A 19,787-nucleotide genomic window follows, 5' to 3' on the forward strand; every position below is an offset into this window, starting at 1 on the left:
TAACATACGTGTATAACATTGAATAATACATTAGGTAATCTTCTAATACCACCGTCAAAGTCGACTTCTATCCATTTACCACAAATGAGGTTAAAAATAAAGGATTTGCAACTTTTCTTACCAAAGTACTTTATACACGTATGAATGTACATTTATGAGAAATGTACAGCACTAGTTAACAATTAAACTCTAAAATCAAGTTTTTACAAATATATTTCTTCATTAATATTGTACGTTAAATCATTGATCAAAACAGTAACAGTTGCGATTGTAATAAGTGAAGAGAAAATTGATACGTTAAAGAGATGATGAATTTCTTTAAATTTGTTTTTAACTTTATATATAGAAACATATATTTAATATGTACCTCGTGCCTAGGTCCACCATATAAAGGGACCTCCTTCCAAGTTGCTTTGAAAATGAAACTCGGTGTTATTTGTATAGAGTATGTTTCATTTACAAGATTTTTCATGGATTCTCTGATATTTTCAGCGTCTGATGACATGGTATATGCCTGGTACCACACTGAACCCGAGCTTCTCAAATCCAAATCTGTGAAGTAGGGAGCCAGACAATAAATACCAACTAAATCAGGTGTGTATTGTCGGTTTACTGGAATTGTGTAACTTTGATAACGTCTGTTGAAACACACGAGCCCATTAGCACATACCTGAAATTTAAAATATAAAATATACACACAACATTATAAAATCCTTGTTTTATTCGTACACCAAAATGTGGGAACAGTTGTGTAAGTTTAATTCTTGTAGCTCCAAGTTCGATTCCCTGCTATCTTAGATGAAACATTTAGCGGTTTTCTAATAAGACTTTGGCCACTGTCTCATTGTTACGTGGACATGCTTTATACTTTCGTGTTATATAACATGAATTTTGAAATGGAAAGGTCTGACTTGAACTTTTCTTTGAAAGTATTAAATGACAATCCTCATTGAATTGTCAAAAAGTGCTCTACTAGCGGTGGCCATGCTTACAAGTAGGCATACATCCTCGCGCTTAAATATTGGAATTCTACTCCTTTAAATTGGGACTCTTTATTATTATAAAGTGAAAAAAGCTTTTGCTTCTTTCGTTTAAAGGTATTACACAAAGATACCGGAGGCAATTTCACCACCGTCAGTGTAATTCTCTGGAAAAACAACTTACGTAGATCGTTCTATATCTTGCCTGTCTGAACGGGACAGCAAAGGACGGTCGTATTACAGCGTTACATCCGTCATCTGTTCCAGTCATACTGTCGTCTCCTTCTACTTCACCATAACTCAAATACAAACCTGATATAGTCAAAAAATAAACCTTATGAAATTATCTAAACAAACAAAACTGATATATAGCCAAAATATAAGACTGATGTATATTACTCAAATACAAACCTGATATTACCAAAATAGAAACCTAATGTATATAACTCAAATAACAACCTGATAAGTTCAAAATAGAAACCTTATGTATATAAATCAAATACAAACCTGATGTAGCCAAAGTATAAACCTCGTGTATATAATTCAAATACAAACCCGACCCGATATAGACAAAATATAAACCTAATGTATATCACTCAAATACAAATCTTATATAGACATAATATAAAGCTAATACAGTGTATAATTTGAATTCAACCACGTGTTACTAAAATGCAATTTTGACATAAAATACATACATAATTAAATAGATAAAAAATAAGCACATGAATAAGTAAAAAATAAGCCATATACCTTATACAACTTAAATACATTCGCATACAATTAAATGAAACTCTGCCATAAAAACATACGTACGAGGATTTTTAACAAAATTCTTAAAGTTATAAGCATTCGTTAAGAATCATGTGGATTTACAGGAAATTCAATTTACTTTTTGATAACCTTTCATTGATAATTGTATTTTTGTTATTTATTTCAATTTATCCGTTTCGAAACTATTGTACAATAAATGAAAAATAGATGTAAATTTTAATAAGTAAATATGAAAAATTGTGAACATCTTAAAATAACAAGCTACATTGAAATTCGGTTTGACTGAGGGGTTAGAGCAAGCATAATACAGACATTGGACTCAATAACGTATAATAACCTCTGATTATAGAAGGTAAATTGTAGTATACCGGGCACCCAGACTGTAAAAGATAGACCTGTTCTAGGAATTTGAATTTCAAACATATCTAAGAACGTTGCTGACGTAAAAATTCTAGAAAAGGATGGCTGTTTACGAGGTTATCTACACTTATCAAGAGGGCCAAACACAATATTCCTACAAAGCAAAACCTTTGGAAAAATGGAAGACTTTTAAAAGATAGGAACCGCATCTGTTCGCTGACGGTCAGAAAGAGAAGAGAGTAAGGAGTACAAAGAAAGATTGTAAATAACTAGAGAGCTTGTTTCCATGAGATTTATTGAGTAAAAACAAATAGATATAAACCTGTTTTCTGAGATAACAATATAATAAAGTTAAATTAAACGTAAATCAAAACTCAAAGTTAGCATAACACATGTTAAACAAATATAATGTGAACATATGGCTTTTTAACATTTTATGTGCTAGAAAATAAATCTTGAAATACTTATAAGCAAATATATAATTTACCCCGGAATGATAATGAGTATTGATTTCAAATAGTCATAAATATTTTTTGGAGTTTCTTGACATTGGTGGATACTAAATTATAAAATAATACAGTTATGATTTTTCAAAACAGCAATCTCAAAAGTTTCCTTAAGCTATTTAAAATCAATATTTTAGAAATCAACATCATTGACTAAATAAATTACAATGTAAACGTATTCTTATTATTTCAATTTTCATATTTTAACTATATACTATTTGTATAAATGTTTTAAAAGTACACAATCCTTTAAATTCTCAAAGGAAACTTTTCCTCGACTTTTTACCCGAGAGATTTTACTGAAACGGTGATATATTCCCAAAACCAGATGCATATGTCGTTAAAATGTTTTACACATTTAATCAGAGATTCACCGAAATTGAAGAGTTTTTAACATTTCATCATGATAATAATTATATTCATGATCAATTGTATCGGAGGCGTTTTCAAAATCTCCAAATAATAATAGCTCCAGTATTTTGTTTTGTTGAGCAAAGTCTATTGTTTCATAAATGAGATGAACATTTTCGCCAATATAGCAACATTTTATGAAACCTGTGTGTGCATTATTTATTAAATAGATTTTATAACCTTTTAATTTTATTTGCTATGGCTTTTGTTTCAATATTTTGTTCTACATTTAAAAAACTTATAGGTCGCCAGTTACTTAATATTTGCGTGTCTTTACCTGGTTTTTGTAAAAGAGAAATAATACTTTGTTTCTGTAAAGATGACCTCTATCATAAGAGTAATTTATCGATTGAATAAAACATGTTTTAATATCAGACCAAAATTTACGTAGACTTTAGACATAAAGAAATATAAAAAACCTGCCAAGTATAAAGATGAGATCATTTACAAAATAAGCAGATACTCGGACAAAGCTAAGTCAAACATACAAAATGCGAGCGTTTTACAACCAGAAAAAATATGAAGGCAAGAATGATCTTGTTTCTACATATCGAGAAGTATTTATTCAAATAGTAATGCGAGTCCTGTCAAATGTAATCTGGGCGTAGGGATTTTCATAATACAGGATAAAAAAAGACGGCAAAACTTAAATAGTATGACAGTACAAATGATGAAATAAATAAACATAAATTACAAAATGATAAATCTGAAACTTACCAGACTGAATTACTGTAGGCTCTGTAGTTGTTGTTGTTGTTTCTGTTGTTGTTTTAATAGTTGTAGGTTCTGTTGTTGTTGAACTTGTTGTTGGTTCTGTAGTTGTAGAAGAATTATTTTTGTTGAAGTAAAATTGATCAATCTAATGTAGTTAAAGACATTTCCCCTTTTCTTTCTTTTATAACTTTAACACAACAAGATTGTCAATTGTACAAAAAAGTGCTTACTATATTTTCAACAGAGATAAACAAACACAAAACTTCTAACAAGAGCAATTCTTGGCTTATTACAAACAGATACAATTTAATCTCAGATGATGAATAAGTTATCAGATGTATATCTAATATGTTTTTCTATGAGGTATGTACAAAAACGTCGTGGACTCTTGTTGTCGTTTCTACATGGTTAATTGCATAATTTTTAAATAAAAAGCTTAATATGTCATTTATCAATTTGGAGTTTGGATATAATTCTCAAGCGATATTCTTATACAATTCGCTGAAACAAAAAGCTTCTAAATATATATTTCAGCAATACTTGCCAACGCAGGTTTCATTACTGGTCAGTTCAAAACCATCTTCACAATCACAGGAATAGGAACCAAGGCTGTTTATACAAACTGTTCGATGTGCGTCTGTGCATGGATTATCCGAGCATTCGTCAATATCTGTAATGCAAAACTGTCCAGTGTAACCAGGATCAGAACAACATATTACAGTCACATCATAACATTTTCGAGCTTAATTAAAATTAAATTAGCATCCACAAGGCGTCAATACGAAAATCAATCATGTTTGGAAAACCAATTTACTTAAAGCTGCTTTAAATATGTCAACATATTTTTACGCTGGTTTAAAAACCAAGCAATTCCAGTTCCGTTACCGTTTTTTACAGTATTGTTGTAAATCTCATTCAATATTGTTCATAAGTTATCATTAAAAACACGGTAAAACAAAAGTTCGTATACGAATTCTAACATGCAAATAAATACTGTATGATTAGCTAGTGTATGCACTACAGGGGTAAAATCAATTCTTACTATGTGGATAACAGCAAATATGAGATATTCTTGTGAAAACAAACTTTTACCGTTTCGTTTCACGGTGCATTAGCCCTGTCGTTCACAAAAAAGTAATCATGTCCTCAAAACAATCGAATTTTTATGAAAACATCGTAATAAGATGCGGAAATATACCGTTAAATTCGGACTTCTTTTTTTCTATTTCTATTGATGTATGGATGACCCAAAGGCGTAGTTTCTCATGCAAATAGAAACTGCACTTCCGATTTCGCCACAATGAGGTTGCAAAATTTTAGGGTTATAAAAGTCATTTTTGTTGTGTGGATACCAACATAAAAAAGGAAGTTGATTTGAAACACATTTAATTAAAGAAATGAAGATTTTTCTCTTTTTTTTTGGAAAACTTTTTTAATGCAGCTTTAAAAGGAGATCAATGTGCATTTTGAAAAAAAAATACAATAAAACTATATAGTGTTTTATTGTAATGAAAATAAGTTTAGTATTTGTAATTTGGGATTTATTTTAACGTGGACCTCTTAGATTTATGTGTTGAATAGCTAGCATTCTAATTTAATCAAATAAAAATCTTCCTCCTCTTTACTTTACAAAAAAAACACACACATTTGGGTTTTTCTTCAGCTGTTAGTAATCGTATAGTGTTTGCCATTCACAATACTAGAATCTTATTTTGCGAACTTTAAAGTTTTGACATTACCTCGACATACGCCGTTTACTTGCATGTATCCAGGTACACAATTACATTGGTAAGAGCCGTTTCTATTTACACACGTTGAGTTTTCCGGACAATCAAACATTCCGGTTTCACATTCGTCGGTATCTTCACTGCACGTGTCTCCTTGCCAACCAGTCTTACATGTACACATACCATTTATAGGATTGCATAACTGTGTTGTGTTTTCATTACAGGCGCACGTACTGTTGCACTCATAACCAAATGTATTCTGTCGACAACCTGAAAATGAAATTAAAGTTTCTTAAAGGTATAAAGAAACCCGGAATCTATAAATAACAGGTGTAAAACTTGCGGATGGTGATGACTGCAATATATATATTCTTAATGTTTAATCTTATATTTTTTGAGGTTCTTTGTTTTAGACTTTTCTAATACAGATAGCTGCAGAAAATTACACAATAACCTTTTTTGAAAGTAATCTTTATAGTATAACATAACTGTGTTGTGTTATTATTACAGGCACAATATGCCTCAGAAACCATATTGATTTAAGCCTTTAGAAAAGTCAAACAAATGTCTATCAATATTTTACTAATGGTTTAAATGCATGTTAGATGCTCAACAGGTAAAGAAAGTAGTGTTGAATGTGCAGTCATGTGGCATAAAGGCAGCAAAATGTAAACGAAATAGTATTTTGACTTCAATACAAAATACTAGTTCACTATAATCATACCAATTGCCAACTAAAAAAAACAAACAAAAAACAAAGATAGTTAAACAATATGGCAAATGAGTATTTCTTTAGAAACTGTACAAAGATGCCAAAAATTCAAAGTTTTTTAAAAATACAAATGATAGTATTTCTAAGGCATACAATGACTTGAAATCTTACAAAAGGCATTGTTTAAATGTTTGTTTTTTTTGCATACAAACTACGATCATAGGTATACATTTACGAAGAAGAAAACATGCATTAACGGATAATTTCGTGTGAACACTGTTGTTTCACCTTTCTAATATGCGCGACTCTTGATGGCATTAAGGGGTAGCATTTTGCATTGACGGCACTGTAAGTCGATATACCAAAAAATAACCTTTTAATAACATCGCAAGAGCACGGTTGAAACATAACATATTAATGATTTCCCTTTTCCGAAAACATAATTATAACGAATTGCCAAAATAGACGTATATTGTAATGCAAGAATGTCACTTATGCAAATTAAAAATTGCGTTAACATCTGCAGAAGCCCATAGGTTATCAACTCCCTCGACCTGCGGGCTATATATGCGCCTTCGTGCTTCTGTACATGCAAACGCACGAACAACTGCGCATAAACACTTTATTGTAAGGCGATTGACATTGCTTAGCCTCTTACTAAAGTTAATATAGCCAGCATGATATGTCAGAGCGCAAATTAAAGCTTTATCTTAGTAAGATGTGTTGTTGTAATGTATTAATCTTGCCGTTATTTTATGCTTCAGTTATCAGTGAACTTTACCTTGACAAGTTCCATCACTGGTCGTGAAATAACCTACGTCACATTTGCAGTAGAAAGACCCTTCAGTATTGGTACATTTCGAGTTATCCGGACACGTGGTAGTATTGCATTCATTAATGTCATCTTGACATCTAACTCCACTCCATCCTTCGGAACAGTTGCACATTCCGTTGACTGGGTCACATGACACGGTGTTGTCAATGTCACAGGTACAGGTTTCTGCGCAGTTTTCACCGTAATTACCACTCGGACAGACTATGTGAATATTAGAAAGGAAAGAGATTCATATAAACTTTTAAGATTTTTGTTAAGTTCTAATTGTAATTCTTGTATTGTTATTTTGGATAGCTTCTTGCTGAAAAAAATGGAACATAATAGCAATGGTAGAAATTAGAAAAAATATAAACATGCTAACGCATGTCGTGATTGATTCCTTCCTTAAACTTAAAAAATCCTGTTTTGCAAATCTTGGGTCACGGATATTCCTATGTTACGTCTAGAATAATGCATAATATAAGATGAAATGAAAGGCTTGACAAATACGGTGTCCCGTCTTGTCCGTGATCTGGTAGGAATTATATATATATGGGACTATGGCTATGAAAACTTGGTCTCCAGTTAAGATCTATCATAAATGAAAAATAATGCCAAACTACCAAACTGGATTATTTAATATAAAGCTTCTATATGAACTTTAACTTGCATAAAATATTATATACCTTTCTGGTGGCTGGAGATTCATCCATATTCAATAATTAGAGAACAGTGGGTTATAGGTGCTCTAATGGCTGATGTTTACGCACGACAAAAATGTGCATAACATTTGATATTTTATGCCTACTACCATATTAAGTAAACTACTTGTAAAGCCGTCATATTACGAAAGTTTTATATAGACGATAGTTAGACGTTTTGTGGTAATGTGTTAATCTGGCCATCATCTATTGTTTATGTCTCGTTTATGTTCACTTTACCTTGACAAGTTCCATCACTGGTCGTGAAATAACCTCCGTCACATTTGCAGTAGAATGATCCTTCAGTATTGAAACATTTCGAATTGTCCGGGCACGTGGTAGTATTGCATTCATTAATGTCATCTTGACATCTAACTCCACTCCATCCTTCGGAACAGTTGCACGTTCCGTTGACAGGGTCACATGACACGGTGTTGTCAATGTCACAGGTACAGGTTTCTGTGCAGTTTTCACCGTAATTACCACTCGGACAGACTATATGAATATTAGAAAGGAAAGAGATTCATATAAACTTTTAAGATTTTTGTTAAGTTCTAATTGTAATTCTTGTATTGTTATTTTGGATAGCTTCTTGCTGAAAAAAATGGAACATAATAGCAATGGTAGAAATTAGAAAAAATATAAACATGCTAACGCATGTCGTGATTGATTCCTTCCTTAAACTTAAAAAATCCTGTTTTGCAAATCTTGGGTCACGGATATTCCTATGTTACGTCTAGAGTAATGCATAATATAAGATGAAATGAAAGGCTTGACAAATACGGTGTTACGTCTTGCCTGTGATCTGGTATAAATTCTATGGTAGGAATTATATATATATATATATGGGACTATGGCTATGAAAACTTGGTCTCCAGTTAAGATCTATCATAAATGAAAAATAATGCCAAACTACCAAACTGGATTATTTAATATAAAGCTTCTATATGAACTTTAACTGGCATAAAATATTATATACCTTTCTGGTGGCTGGAGATTCATCCATATTCAATAATTAGAGAACAGTGGGTTATAGGTGCTCTAATGGCTGATGTTTACGCACGAAAAAATGTGCATAACATTTGATATTTTATGCCTACTACCATATTAAGTAAACTACTTGTAAAGCCGTCATATTACGAAAGTTTTATATAGACGATAGTTAGACGTTTTGTGGTAATGTGTTAATCTGGCCATCATTTATTGTTTATGTCTCGTTTATGTTCACTTTACCTTGACAAGTTCCATCACTGGTCGTGAAATAACCTCCGTCACATTTGCAGTAGAATGATCCTTCAGTATTGAAACATTTCGAATTGTCCGGGCACGTGGTAGTATTGCATTCATTAATGTCATCTTGACATCTAACTCCACTCCATCCTTCGGAACAGTTGCACGTTCCGTTGACAGGGTCACATGACACGGTGTTGTCAATGTCACAGGTACAGGTTTCTGTGCAGTTTTCACCGTAATTACCACTCGGACAGACTATGTGAATATTAGAAAGGAAAGAGATTCATATAAACTTTTAAGATTTTTGTTAAGTTCTGATTGTAATTCTTGTATTGTTATTTTGGATAGCTTCTTGCTGAAAAAAATGGAACATAATAGCAATGGTAGAAATTAGAAAAAATATAAACATGCTAACGCATGTCGTGATTGATTCCTTCCTTAAACTTAAAAAATCCTGTTTTGCAAATCTTGGGTCACGGATATTCCTATGTTACGTCTAGAGTAATGCATAATATAAGATGAAATGAAAGGCTTGACAAATACGGTGTTACGTCTTGCCTGTGATCTGGTATAAATTCTATGGTAGGAATTATATATATATATATGGGACTATGGCTATGAAAACTTGGTCTCCAGTTAAGATCTATCATAAATGAAAAATAATGCCAAACTACCAAACTGGATTATTTAATATAAAGCTTCTATATGAACTTTAACTGGCATAAAATATTATATACCTTTCTGGTGGCTGGGGATTCATCCATATTCAATAATTAGAGAACAGTGGGTTATAGGTGCTCTAATGGCTGATGTTTACGCACGAAAAAATGTGCATAACATTTGATATTTTATGCCTACTACCATATTAAGTAAACTACTTGTAAAGCCGTCATATTACGAAAGTTTTATATAGACGATAGTTAGACGTTTTGTGGTAATGTGTTAATCTGGCCATCATTTATTGTTTATGTCTCGTTTATGTTAACTTTACCTTGACAAGTTCCATCACTGGTCGTGAAATAACCTCCGTCACATTTGCAGTAGAATGATCCTTCAGTATTGAAACATTTCGAATTGTCCGGGCACGTGGTAGTATTGCATTCATTAATGTCATCTTGACATCTAACTCCACTCCATCCTTCGGAACAGTAGCACGTTCCGTTGACAGGGTCACATGACACGGTGTTGTCAATGTCACAGGTACAGGTTTCTGTGCAGTTTTCACCGTAATTACCACTCGGACAGACTATGTGAATATTAGAAAGGAAAGAGATTCATATAAACTTTTAAGATTTTTGTTAAGTTCTAATTGTAATTCTTGTATTGTTATTTTGGATAGCTTCTTGCTGAAAAATGGAACATAATAGCAATGCTAGAAATTAGAAAAAATATAAACATGCTAACGCATGTCGTGATTGATTCCTTCCTTAAACTTAAAAAATCCTGTTTTGCAAATCTTGGGTCACGGATATTCCTATGTTACGTCTAGAATAATGCATAATATAAGATGAAATGAAAGGCTTGACAAATACGGTGTTACGTCTTGCCTGTGATCTGGTACAAATTCTATGGTAGGAATTATATATATATGGGACTATGGCTATGAAAACTTGGTCTCCAGTTAAGATCTATCATAAATGAAAAATAATGCCAAACTACCAAACTGGATTATTTAATATAAAGCTTCTATATGAACTATAACTGGCATAAAATATTATATACCTTTCTGGTGGCTGGGGATTCATCCATATTCAATAATTAGAGAACAGTGGGTTATAGGTGCTCTAATGGCTGATGTTTACGCACGAAAAAATGTGCATAACATTTGATATTTTATGCCTACTACCATATTAAGTAAACTACTTGTAAAGCCGTCATATTACGAAAGTTTTATATAGACGATAGTTAGACGTTTTGTGGTAATGTGTTAATCTGGCCATCATTTATTGTTTATGTCTCGTTTATGTTAACTTTACCTTGACAAGTTCCATCACTGGTCGTGAAATAACCTCCGTCACATTTGCAGTAGAATGATCCTTCAGTATTGAAACATTTCGAATTGTCCGGGCACGTGGTAGTATTGCATTCATTAATGTCATCTTGACATCTAACTCCACTCCATCCTTCGGAACAGTTGCACGTTCCGTTGACAGGGTCACATGACACGGTGTTGTCATTGTCACAGGTACAGGTTTCTGTGCAGTTTTCACCGTAATTACCACTCGGACAGACTATGTGAATATTAGAAAGGAAAGAGATTCATATAAACTTTTAAGGTTTTTGTTTAGTCCTAATTGTAATTTATGTATTGTTATTTTGGATAGCTTCTTGCTGATAAAATGGAACATAATAGCAATGCTAGAAATTAGAAAAAATATAAACATGCTAACGCATGTCGTGATTGATTCCTTCCTTAAACTTAAAAAATCCTGTTTTGCAAACACAGATGAACGTGAACCGAGGGTTCAGTAATATTTCATGTCGTAAAATACTTAAAAGCAAAATGTAATTTTTCGCGCAATACTTATCCGTATTTATTTCAAATGTAATTAATAAATATTCTTTGGGTTTCTTTACCTTGTGGTTGCATGCTTAATAACAGAGTGAATTAAATGATAATGCTAAACAACAATTTCAAAGTATTTCAAAAATTATTCAAAAGTTAGATTCTAGAAAAGAACAATTTAAAAAAGACCAATATAGCTTATCTATTAAGGGAAAGGTATTTTTTCATTCCCCCTGTACTTTTATAGTTTTACTATCACCTAGCTTATATAAATGTTTTAATAATACAGTAAATTAATTTTCTTCAAAATAAACTATTCCTCATAAATCATTTGTCTGAAAGGTTTTGCTGAAATTGTATTTTTTTCCAAGATCCAGATATCCGAGATGTGATCTAGAAAATATAAATACTACTCCGTTCTTACACTTACAAGGACAATATATTCATCTTTTAAACATACTTCTTGAATGGTTGCACTTGATGATTAATTGAATCATTAGCACATCTTTTAAACTCAAACTTTCTGTGCACCGTTAAATGTTATATGACATATGACAGTATTAATAAAAAATCTGAACAAATAAGTTGTAGTATTACTATTTGTAGGTGTTGTAGTAGTGACATTATTTCTGGGTGATGTAGTTGTAGCACTATTTGTAGGCGTTGTAGTAATGGTAGTACTATATATAGGCGTTGTAGTAGTGATAGTACTATATGTAGGCCACGAAGTGGTAGTACTATATATAGGCGTTGTAGTAGTTGTAGCACCATTTGTAGGCGTTGCTGAAGTAAAAGCACTATTTGTAGCCCATGTAGTGGTAGTTATATATGTAATCGTTGTATTAGTTGTAACAGCATTTGTTCTCGTTGTAGTAGTTGTAGCACTATTTGTAGTCAATGTATTGGAAGTACTATATATAGACGCTGTAGCAGATGTAGCACTATTTGTAGGCGTTGTAGTAATATCAGCACTATTTGTCGGCGTTGTAGTAATTATAGCACTATTTGTCGGCATTCTAGTACTTGTAGCATTATTTGTCGGCGTTGTAGTTGTTGTAGCACTATTTGTAGGCCATGTTGTGGTAGTACTATATATAGGCGTTCTAGTAGTTGTAGCACTATCTGTAGGCCATGTAGTGGTAGTAATATATATAGACGTTGTAGAAGTGGAGGCACTATTGGCAGGCGTTGTAGCAGTTGAAGCACTTTTTGTCGGCGTTGTAGTAGTGGCAGTACTATATATAGGCGTTGTTATGGTAGTATTATGTGTAGGCGTTGTAGTAATTATAGCACTTTTTGTAGGCGTTGTAGAAATTATAGCACTGTTTGTCGGCGTTGTAGTAGTAAGAGCACTATTGGTAGGCGTTGAAGTTGTTGTAGCACTATATGAAGGCCGTGTAGTAGTATTACTATACAAAGGCGTTGTAGAAGTTGTAGTACTATATGTAGGCGTTGTAGTGGTAGCACTACTGGAAAGTGTTGTAGTAGCTGTTACACTATATGTCGGCCATGAAGTGGCAGTACTATAAATCGGCGTTGCAGTAGTTGTAGAACTATATGTCGGCGTTGTAGAGGTAAAACTATATGTAGGCGTTGTAGTATTTTTAACACTATTTGTTGGCGTATTGGTGGTAATAGCACTATATGTAGGAGGTGTAGTAGTTGTAGCACTATGTTTAAACGTTGTAGTGCTAATTCTATGTGTAGGGGTTGTAATAGTTGTAGAACTATATGTGGGAGTTGTAAAACTATTTGTAGGCGTGGTAGTGGTAGTAATATATGTAGACGTTATAAAAGATGTAGTACTATATGTAGGCTCTGTACTGGTAGTACTATGTCTAGGCGTGGTAGTAGTTGTAGCACTATTTGTAGGAGTTGTAGAAAAAGATGCAATTTTTGTCGGCGTTTTAGTAATTATAGCACTATTTATCGGCGTTGTAGTAGTTGTAGCACTATGTATAGGCGTTGTTGCAGTTGAGGCACTATGCGTAGCCGTTGTAGTAGTTGTAGCACTATTTGTAGGCGTTGTAGTAATTATAGCACTATTTGTAGGCGTTGTAGTAATTATAGCACTATCTGTAGGCGTTGTAGTAGTTATAGCACTATTTGTCGGCGTTGTAGTAGTAGTAGCACTATTTGTCGGAGTTGGTGTAGTTGTAGTACTATTTGTCGGCGTTGTTGAAGTAATAGCACTATTTGTAGGCCATGTAGTGGCAGTACTGTATGTAGGTGTTGTACTGGTTGTACTATATATAGTTGTTGTAGCAGTGGTAGTGCTATTTGTCGGCGTTGTAGTAGTTGTATAACTATTTGTCGGCGTTGTAGTAGTTGTATAACTATTTGTCGGCGTTGTTGTAATTGTATAACTATTTCTCGGCGTTGTTGTAGTTGTATAACTATTTGTCGGCGTTGTAGTAGTTGTATAACTATTTGTCGGCGTTGTAGTAGTTGTATAACTATTTGTCAGCGTTGTAGTAGTTGTATAACTATTTTTCCGCGTTGTTGTAGTTGTAGCACTATTTGTAGGCCATGTAGTGGTAGTACTATATGTAGGCGTAATAAAAGTTTTAGCACTATTTGTAGGTGTTGTAGTTGTTGAAGCATTAAATGTGGGCAAGGTATTGGAAGTACTATATACAGACGTTGTAGTTGTTATTGCACTATTTGTAGGCCATGTAGTGGTAGTACTATATGTAGGCGTTATAAAAGTTGTAGCACTATTTGTAGGTGTTGTTGTAGTTGTTGTAGCATTAAATGTGGGCAAGGTATTAGTAGTACTATATACAGACGTTGTAGTTGTTATTGCACTATTTGTAGGCATTGTTGTAATTGTAGCACTATTTGTAGGCAGTGAAGTGGTTGAACTATATATAGGTGTTGTAGTAGTGGTAGCACTATTTGTAGGCGTTGTAGTAATGGTAACACTATTTGTAGGCAATATAGTTGTAGCATTATATGTAGGCGTTGTAGAAGTTGTAGCACTATTTGTAGGCCATGTAGTGGTCGTACTATATATAGGCGTTGTAGTAGTGGTAGCACTATTTGTTGACGTTGCAGTATTGGTAACACTATTTGTAGGCAATATAGTTGTAGGATAATATGTAGGTGTTGTAGAAGTTGAACTGGTAGTACTATATGTAGGCGTTGTATCAATTATAGCACTATGTGTCGATGTTGTAGTAATTATAGCACTATTTGTTGGCGTTGCAGTAATGGCAACACTATTTGAAGGCAATATAGTTGTAGGATAATATGTAGGTGTTGTAGAAGTTGAAGCACTATATGTAGGCCATGTAGTGATAGCACTATATGTAGGCGTTGTATCAATTATAGCACTATTTGTCGGTGTTGTAGTAATTATAGCACTATTTGATGGCGTTGCAGTAATTATAGCACTATTTGTAGGCGTTGTAGTAATTATAGCACTATTTGATGGCGTTGCAGTAATTATAGCACTATTTGTCGGTGTTGTAGTAATTATAGCACTATTTGATGGCGTTGCAGTAATTATAGCACTATTTGCTGGCGTTGCAGTAATTATAGCACTATTTGTCGGTGTTGTAGTAATTATATCACTATTTGTTGGCGTTGCAGTAATTGTAACACTATTTGTAGGCAATATAGTTGTAGGATAATATGTAGGTGTTGTAGAAGTTGAAGAACTATATGTAGGCCATGTAGTGATAGCACTATATATAGGCGTTGAAGTAGTTTTAACAGTACTTGTAGACATTGTAGTGGTTGTAGCACTATTTTCCGGCATTGTTGTAATAGTACTATTTGTCGGCGTTGTTGTAATTGTAGCACTATTTGTAGGCCATGAAGTGGTTGAACTATATATAGGTGTTGTAGTAGTGGTAGCACTACTTGTAGGCGTTGTAGTAATGGTAACACTATTTGTAGGCAATGTAGTTGTAGCATTATATGTAGGCGTTGTAGAAGTTGTAGAACTATTTGTAGGCAATGTAGTGGTCGTACTATATATAGGCGTTGTAGTAGTGGTAGCACCATTTGTAGGCCATGTAGTGGTAGTATTAAATATGGGTGTTGTAGTAGTGGTAGCACTATTTGTAGGCAATGTAGTTGTAGCATTATATGTAAGCGTTGTAGAAGTTGTAGAACTATTTGTAGGCAATGTAGTGGTCGTACTATATATAGGCGTTGTAGTAGTGGTAGCACCATTTGTAGGCCATGTAGTGGTAATATTAAATATAGGTGTTGCAGTAGTGGTAGCACTATTTGTTGGCGTTGCAGAAATGGTAACACTATTTGTAGGCAATGTAGTTGTAGGATAATATGTAGGTGTTGTAGAAGTTGAACTGGTAGTACTATATGTAGGCGTTGTATCAATTATAGTACTATTTGTTGGTGTTGTAGTAATTATAGCACTATTTGTTGGCGTTGCAGTAATGGTTACACTATTTGAAGGCAATATAGTTGTAGGATAATATGTAGGTGTTGTAGAAGTTGAAGCACTATATGTAGGCCATGTAGTGATAGCACTATATGTAGGCGTTGTATCAATTATAGCACTATTTGTCGGTGTTGTAGTAATTATAGCACTATTTGTTGGCGTTGCAGTAATTATAGCACTATTTGTCGGCGTTGCAGTAATTAAAGCACTATTTGTCGGTGTTGTAGTAATTATAGCACTATTTGTTGGCGTTGTATCAATTATAGCACTATTTATCGGCGTTGTAGTAATTATAGCACTATTTGTCGGCGTTGCAGTAATTATAGCACTATTTGTCGGCGTTGTAGTAATTATAGCACTATTCGTCGGTGTTGTAGTACTTATAGCACTATTTGTTGGCGTTGTATCAATTATAGCACTATTTATCGGCGTTGTAGTAATTATAGGACTATTTGTCTGCGTTGCAGTGATTATAGCACTATTTGTCGGCGTTGCAGTAATTATAGCACTATTCGTCGGTGTTGTAGTACTTATAGCACTATTTGTTGGCGTTGCAGTAGTTATAGCACTATTCGTCGGTGTTGTAGTAATTATAGCACTATTTGTAGGCGTTGCAGTAGTTATAGCACTATTTGTCGGCGTTATAGTAATTATAGCACTATTTGTAGGCGTTGCAGTAATTATAGCACTATTTGTCGGTGATGTAGTAATTATAGCACTATTTGTAGGCGTTGTATCAATTATAGCACTATTTGTAAGCGTTGCAGTAGTTATAGCACTATTTGTAGGCGATGCAGTAATTAAAGCACTATTTGTAGGCGTTGTATCAATTATAGCACTATTTGTAGGCGTTGCAGTAATTATAGCACTATATGTAGGCGTTGTATCAATTATAGCACTATTTGTAGGCGTTGCAGTAGTTATAGCACTATTTGTCGGCGTTGTAGTAATTATAGCACTATTTGTAGGCGTTGCAGTAATTATAGCACTATTTGTCGACGTTGCAGTAGTTATAGCACTATTTGTCGGCGTTGTAGTAATTATAGAACTATTTGTAAGCGTTGCAGTAATTATAGCACTATTTGTCGGCGTTGTAGTAATTATAGCACTATTTGTAGGCGTTGCAGTTATTATGGCACTATTTGTCGGCATTGTAGTAATCATAGCACTATTTGTAGGCGTTGCAGTAATTATAGCACTATATGAAGGCGTTGTATCAATTATAGCACTATTTGTTGGCGTTGCAGTAGTTATAGCACTATTTGTCGGCGTTGTAGTAATTATAGCACTATTTGTAGGCGTTGCAGTAATTATAGCACTATTTGTCGGCGTTGTAGTAATCATAGCACTATTTGTAGGCGTTGCAGTAATTATAGTCGGCGTTGCAGTAATTATAGCACTATTTGTCGGCGTTGTAGTAATTATAGCACTATTTGTCGCAGTTGTAGTAGTTGTAACACTATTTGTAGCCGCTGTATTGCTATTTGTAGGCGTTGTTGTTGTGGTACTTGTTTGTATTGTTGTGACATTTGTAGAACTATCTTCTGTTTCTGTAAAGTGACAAATCATTCCAGAATTAAATAATTTTAATTGATATTTAAACTATTTGAGCTCAATATGTTCATATGAATTTTCAATAAACATCTTTAGGTTTCTTTTTTGAAAATATCTCAATAACTGAAGACTGGTAGTATACAGTTATTTAATATGTGATTTGGGAACAGACAAACTGGTGGCCCGAGTTAAAGGGGATAGTGTTTTGAACTGTTGCCCAAGGCTGTGGACCGAGGGCAACAGTTCAAAAGACTTTCCCCGACACAGAGGGGCAACTGGTTGATTGTTTCCAAATCACAGATGAAATAACTGTTTTATTACCTGATCAATTACTGTTTTAACAGTACTTGCAGAAGAAAAATAACAAGAAAATAGTTTTTTCAAAAATGTTAATAATTTAACTTTCCGAATTTAACACTTTTAACTATGTCACGTCACCATCTGGTTTATGACGCTCCAAGGAGGAATTCTCTATGACGTCAGAGCACGCGAGGGAAACAGTCGAAACTATTGACCGGTCAACAGTTCCCAAACGTGGATGTTTTAGGAATTTCAGAAAACAGTAAAAAAATATCAAATTACATTTATATATCAGGTAATAATTTTGAATATTTATCAGTGCATAAAACGTCACTGTTGATATTTGATATCTTAAGTTTAATTACATTTTTTTCATTGATCTCAACAGGTATGTTGGATGAAACAGAATATAGAGGAAAACAGCATCTCGTAAGTAAACTCAACACGACAAATGAAAACTGTTGCAGGCTTCGTTTGATTAATCATAACTGTTGATAAGGGTAATTATTATTTTGTTAATGATGATAAAAATACTGATTTTTATCTTCATCACATTTATCGCAAAATGTTATATAATAAAACACATTTTGTCTATCTTCATAGTTCATAACTTCTTCATTTGACATAATTACGACAGTACCTTCGCAAACATTCCCATTTTCAGTATACCCTGTATCACAACTGCAGCTACCGTCTGAACAACTTGCATTGCTGGTACAGTTATCATCATGTGTACATGTTGTAGTAGAAACATCAGCTAGACAAATAAAAAATCGGAACATACTTATTATATGAAATTGCTTCAAACTCATAATTATTTTATCGTAATTGTCTTCTTTTTAGATGATTGTCAATGGCATTAAATTGAGTATTATCTTTTTGATGAGGTTTGAAATTTAAGTTATCTATCAATGTCAGCATTACTCCGTTCAAACAAGGCCTGATTATGTCGGAATTGTAAGCGAAATTAAAAGTGTGTTACCACATTGGGAAAAGTTTTAAAAAGTAGTATCATCATTGAAGAGTAGCGAAAAAAAAAGAATTTCAAGGATAAATTAGTTATCCCCTCAAAACCATCAAATAAATGGTTATATCTCTACATTATACGTATCAAATACATTTGAATTGTTTATTTATTTAGCGTAAAATCATGTTTAAAACGTTTTATTCATTAGCATGATCTCTATTGACAAAAATAGATCTTGTAAATAAAGATCAATTGCAAATATGTTTTTACAATTGTATCTGATCAATGACGTTACTACTGTACAATACATGCCATCGGCTGTATAACCCGATTTACATGCACAAGTAAAATTTCCGTTTGCGCTGTAACACAATAACCAAGATGGCGGACAGTGCATACATGTTTTTGAAAATGGATACAGTTTTTTAGAAAAAAAATTGAACTTTATTTTAAAATGAAATACTGGCATATATATAAAAATTGGTATCATTTATTGTTAGTGGTTGAATATTGTTCAATTAAAACAAACAAAACTGTCTTTTTTAATAGAATTCGAAATTCGCAGTACGCGGGAAAGTCAAACAAAAGAATATTCAAGATAAAATGTACAAGACGATTAGCAGAAATGAATTTGTAATATGCAAATCTAACGGAAGACAACAAACGTCTGAAAGACCGCGTCAAATCTGACGAATTCTACGTTGATAAGGTAACAAATGAGCTTGAGCAGTATGGGCGTCGCAACAATATCCGCATTTCTGGTCTTAATGGAGACACAAACCGTCAGTCATCAGAAATAACCACGGAACTTGTTATAAACACAATTAAAGAGAAAACTGGTCTCGAACTCAGTACTCATGATATTGACGTCGCACATCGTCTAGGAAAATACATTCAAGGCAAACAAAGGCCAGTAATAGTAAAGTTTGTTCGACGACAAACCAAGATACATGTTTTTAAACATGCAAAACAACTGCGCCAATATTCAATTTATATAAACGATGACCTTACTAAGATTAACCAAGAAGTGCTATCCGCTGTGCGATTAAAAGACAGAAACTCCGTAAAAAAGGCATGGTCACATGAGGGCAGGATTTACGTCATTTATAATCAA

General features: G+C 33.4%; 1 protein-coding gene across 1 annotated transcript in view; it reads right to left on the reverse strand.

Annotated features, from left to right (window-relative positions):
• Positions 1-367: 367 nt before the first annotated feature.
• Positions 368-19,787, reverse strand: part of LOC132732617 (mucin-2-like) — a gene marked incomplete at its 3' end in the record, with an annotated part of 28,700 nt that continues 9,280 nt past the window's right edge. Inside the window, exons 2-10 of the mRNA XM_060719091.1 lie at positions 18,347-18,463; positions 12,036-17,402; positions 10,909-11,163; positions 9,924-10,178; positions 8,933-9,187; positions 7,940-8,194; positions 6,966-7,220; positions 1,165-1,292; positions 368-670 (exon numbers count right to left, since the gene is read on the reverse strand). Coding sequence (XP_060575074.1) covers positions 368-670; positions 1,165-1,292; positions 6,966-7,220; positions 7,940-8,194; positions 8,933-9,187; positions 9,924-10,178; positions 10,909-11,163; positions 12,036-17,402; positions 18,347-18,463 — 7,190 coding nt within the window. The remainder of the gene's footprint in view (positions 671-1,164; positions 1,293-6,965; positions 7,221-7,939; positions 8,195-8,932; positions 9,188-9,923; positions 10,179-10,908; positions 11,164-12,035; positions 17,403-18,346; positions 18,464-19,787) is intronic.

The sequence above is a fragment of the Ruditapes philippinarum genome, unplaced genomic scaffold (assembly GCF_026571515.1).
Source record: "Ruditapes philippinarum isolate M1 unplaced genomic scaffold, ASM2657151v2 ctg7187_1_1_1_1, whole genome shotgun sequence".
Classification (NCBI taxonomy): domain Eukaryota; kingdom Metazoa; phylum Mollusca; class Bivalvia; order Venerida; family Veneridae; genus Ruditapes; species Ruditapes philippinarum.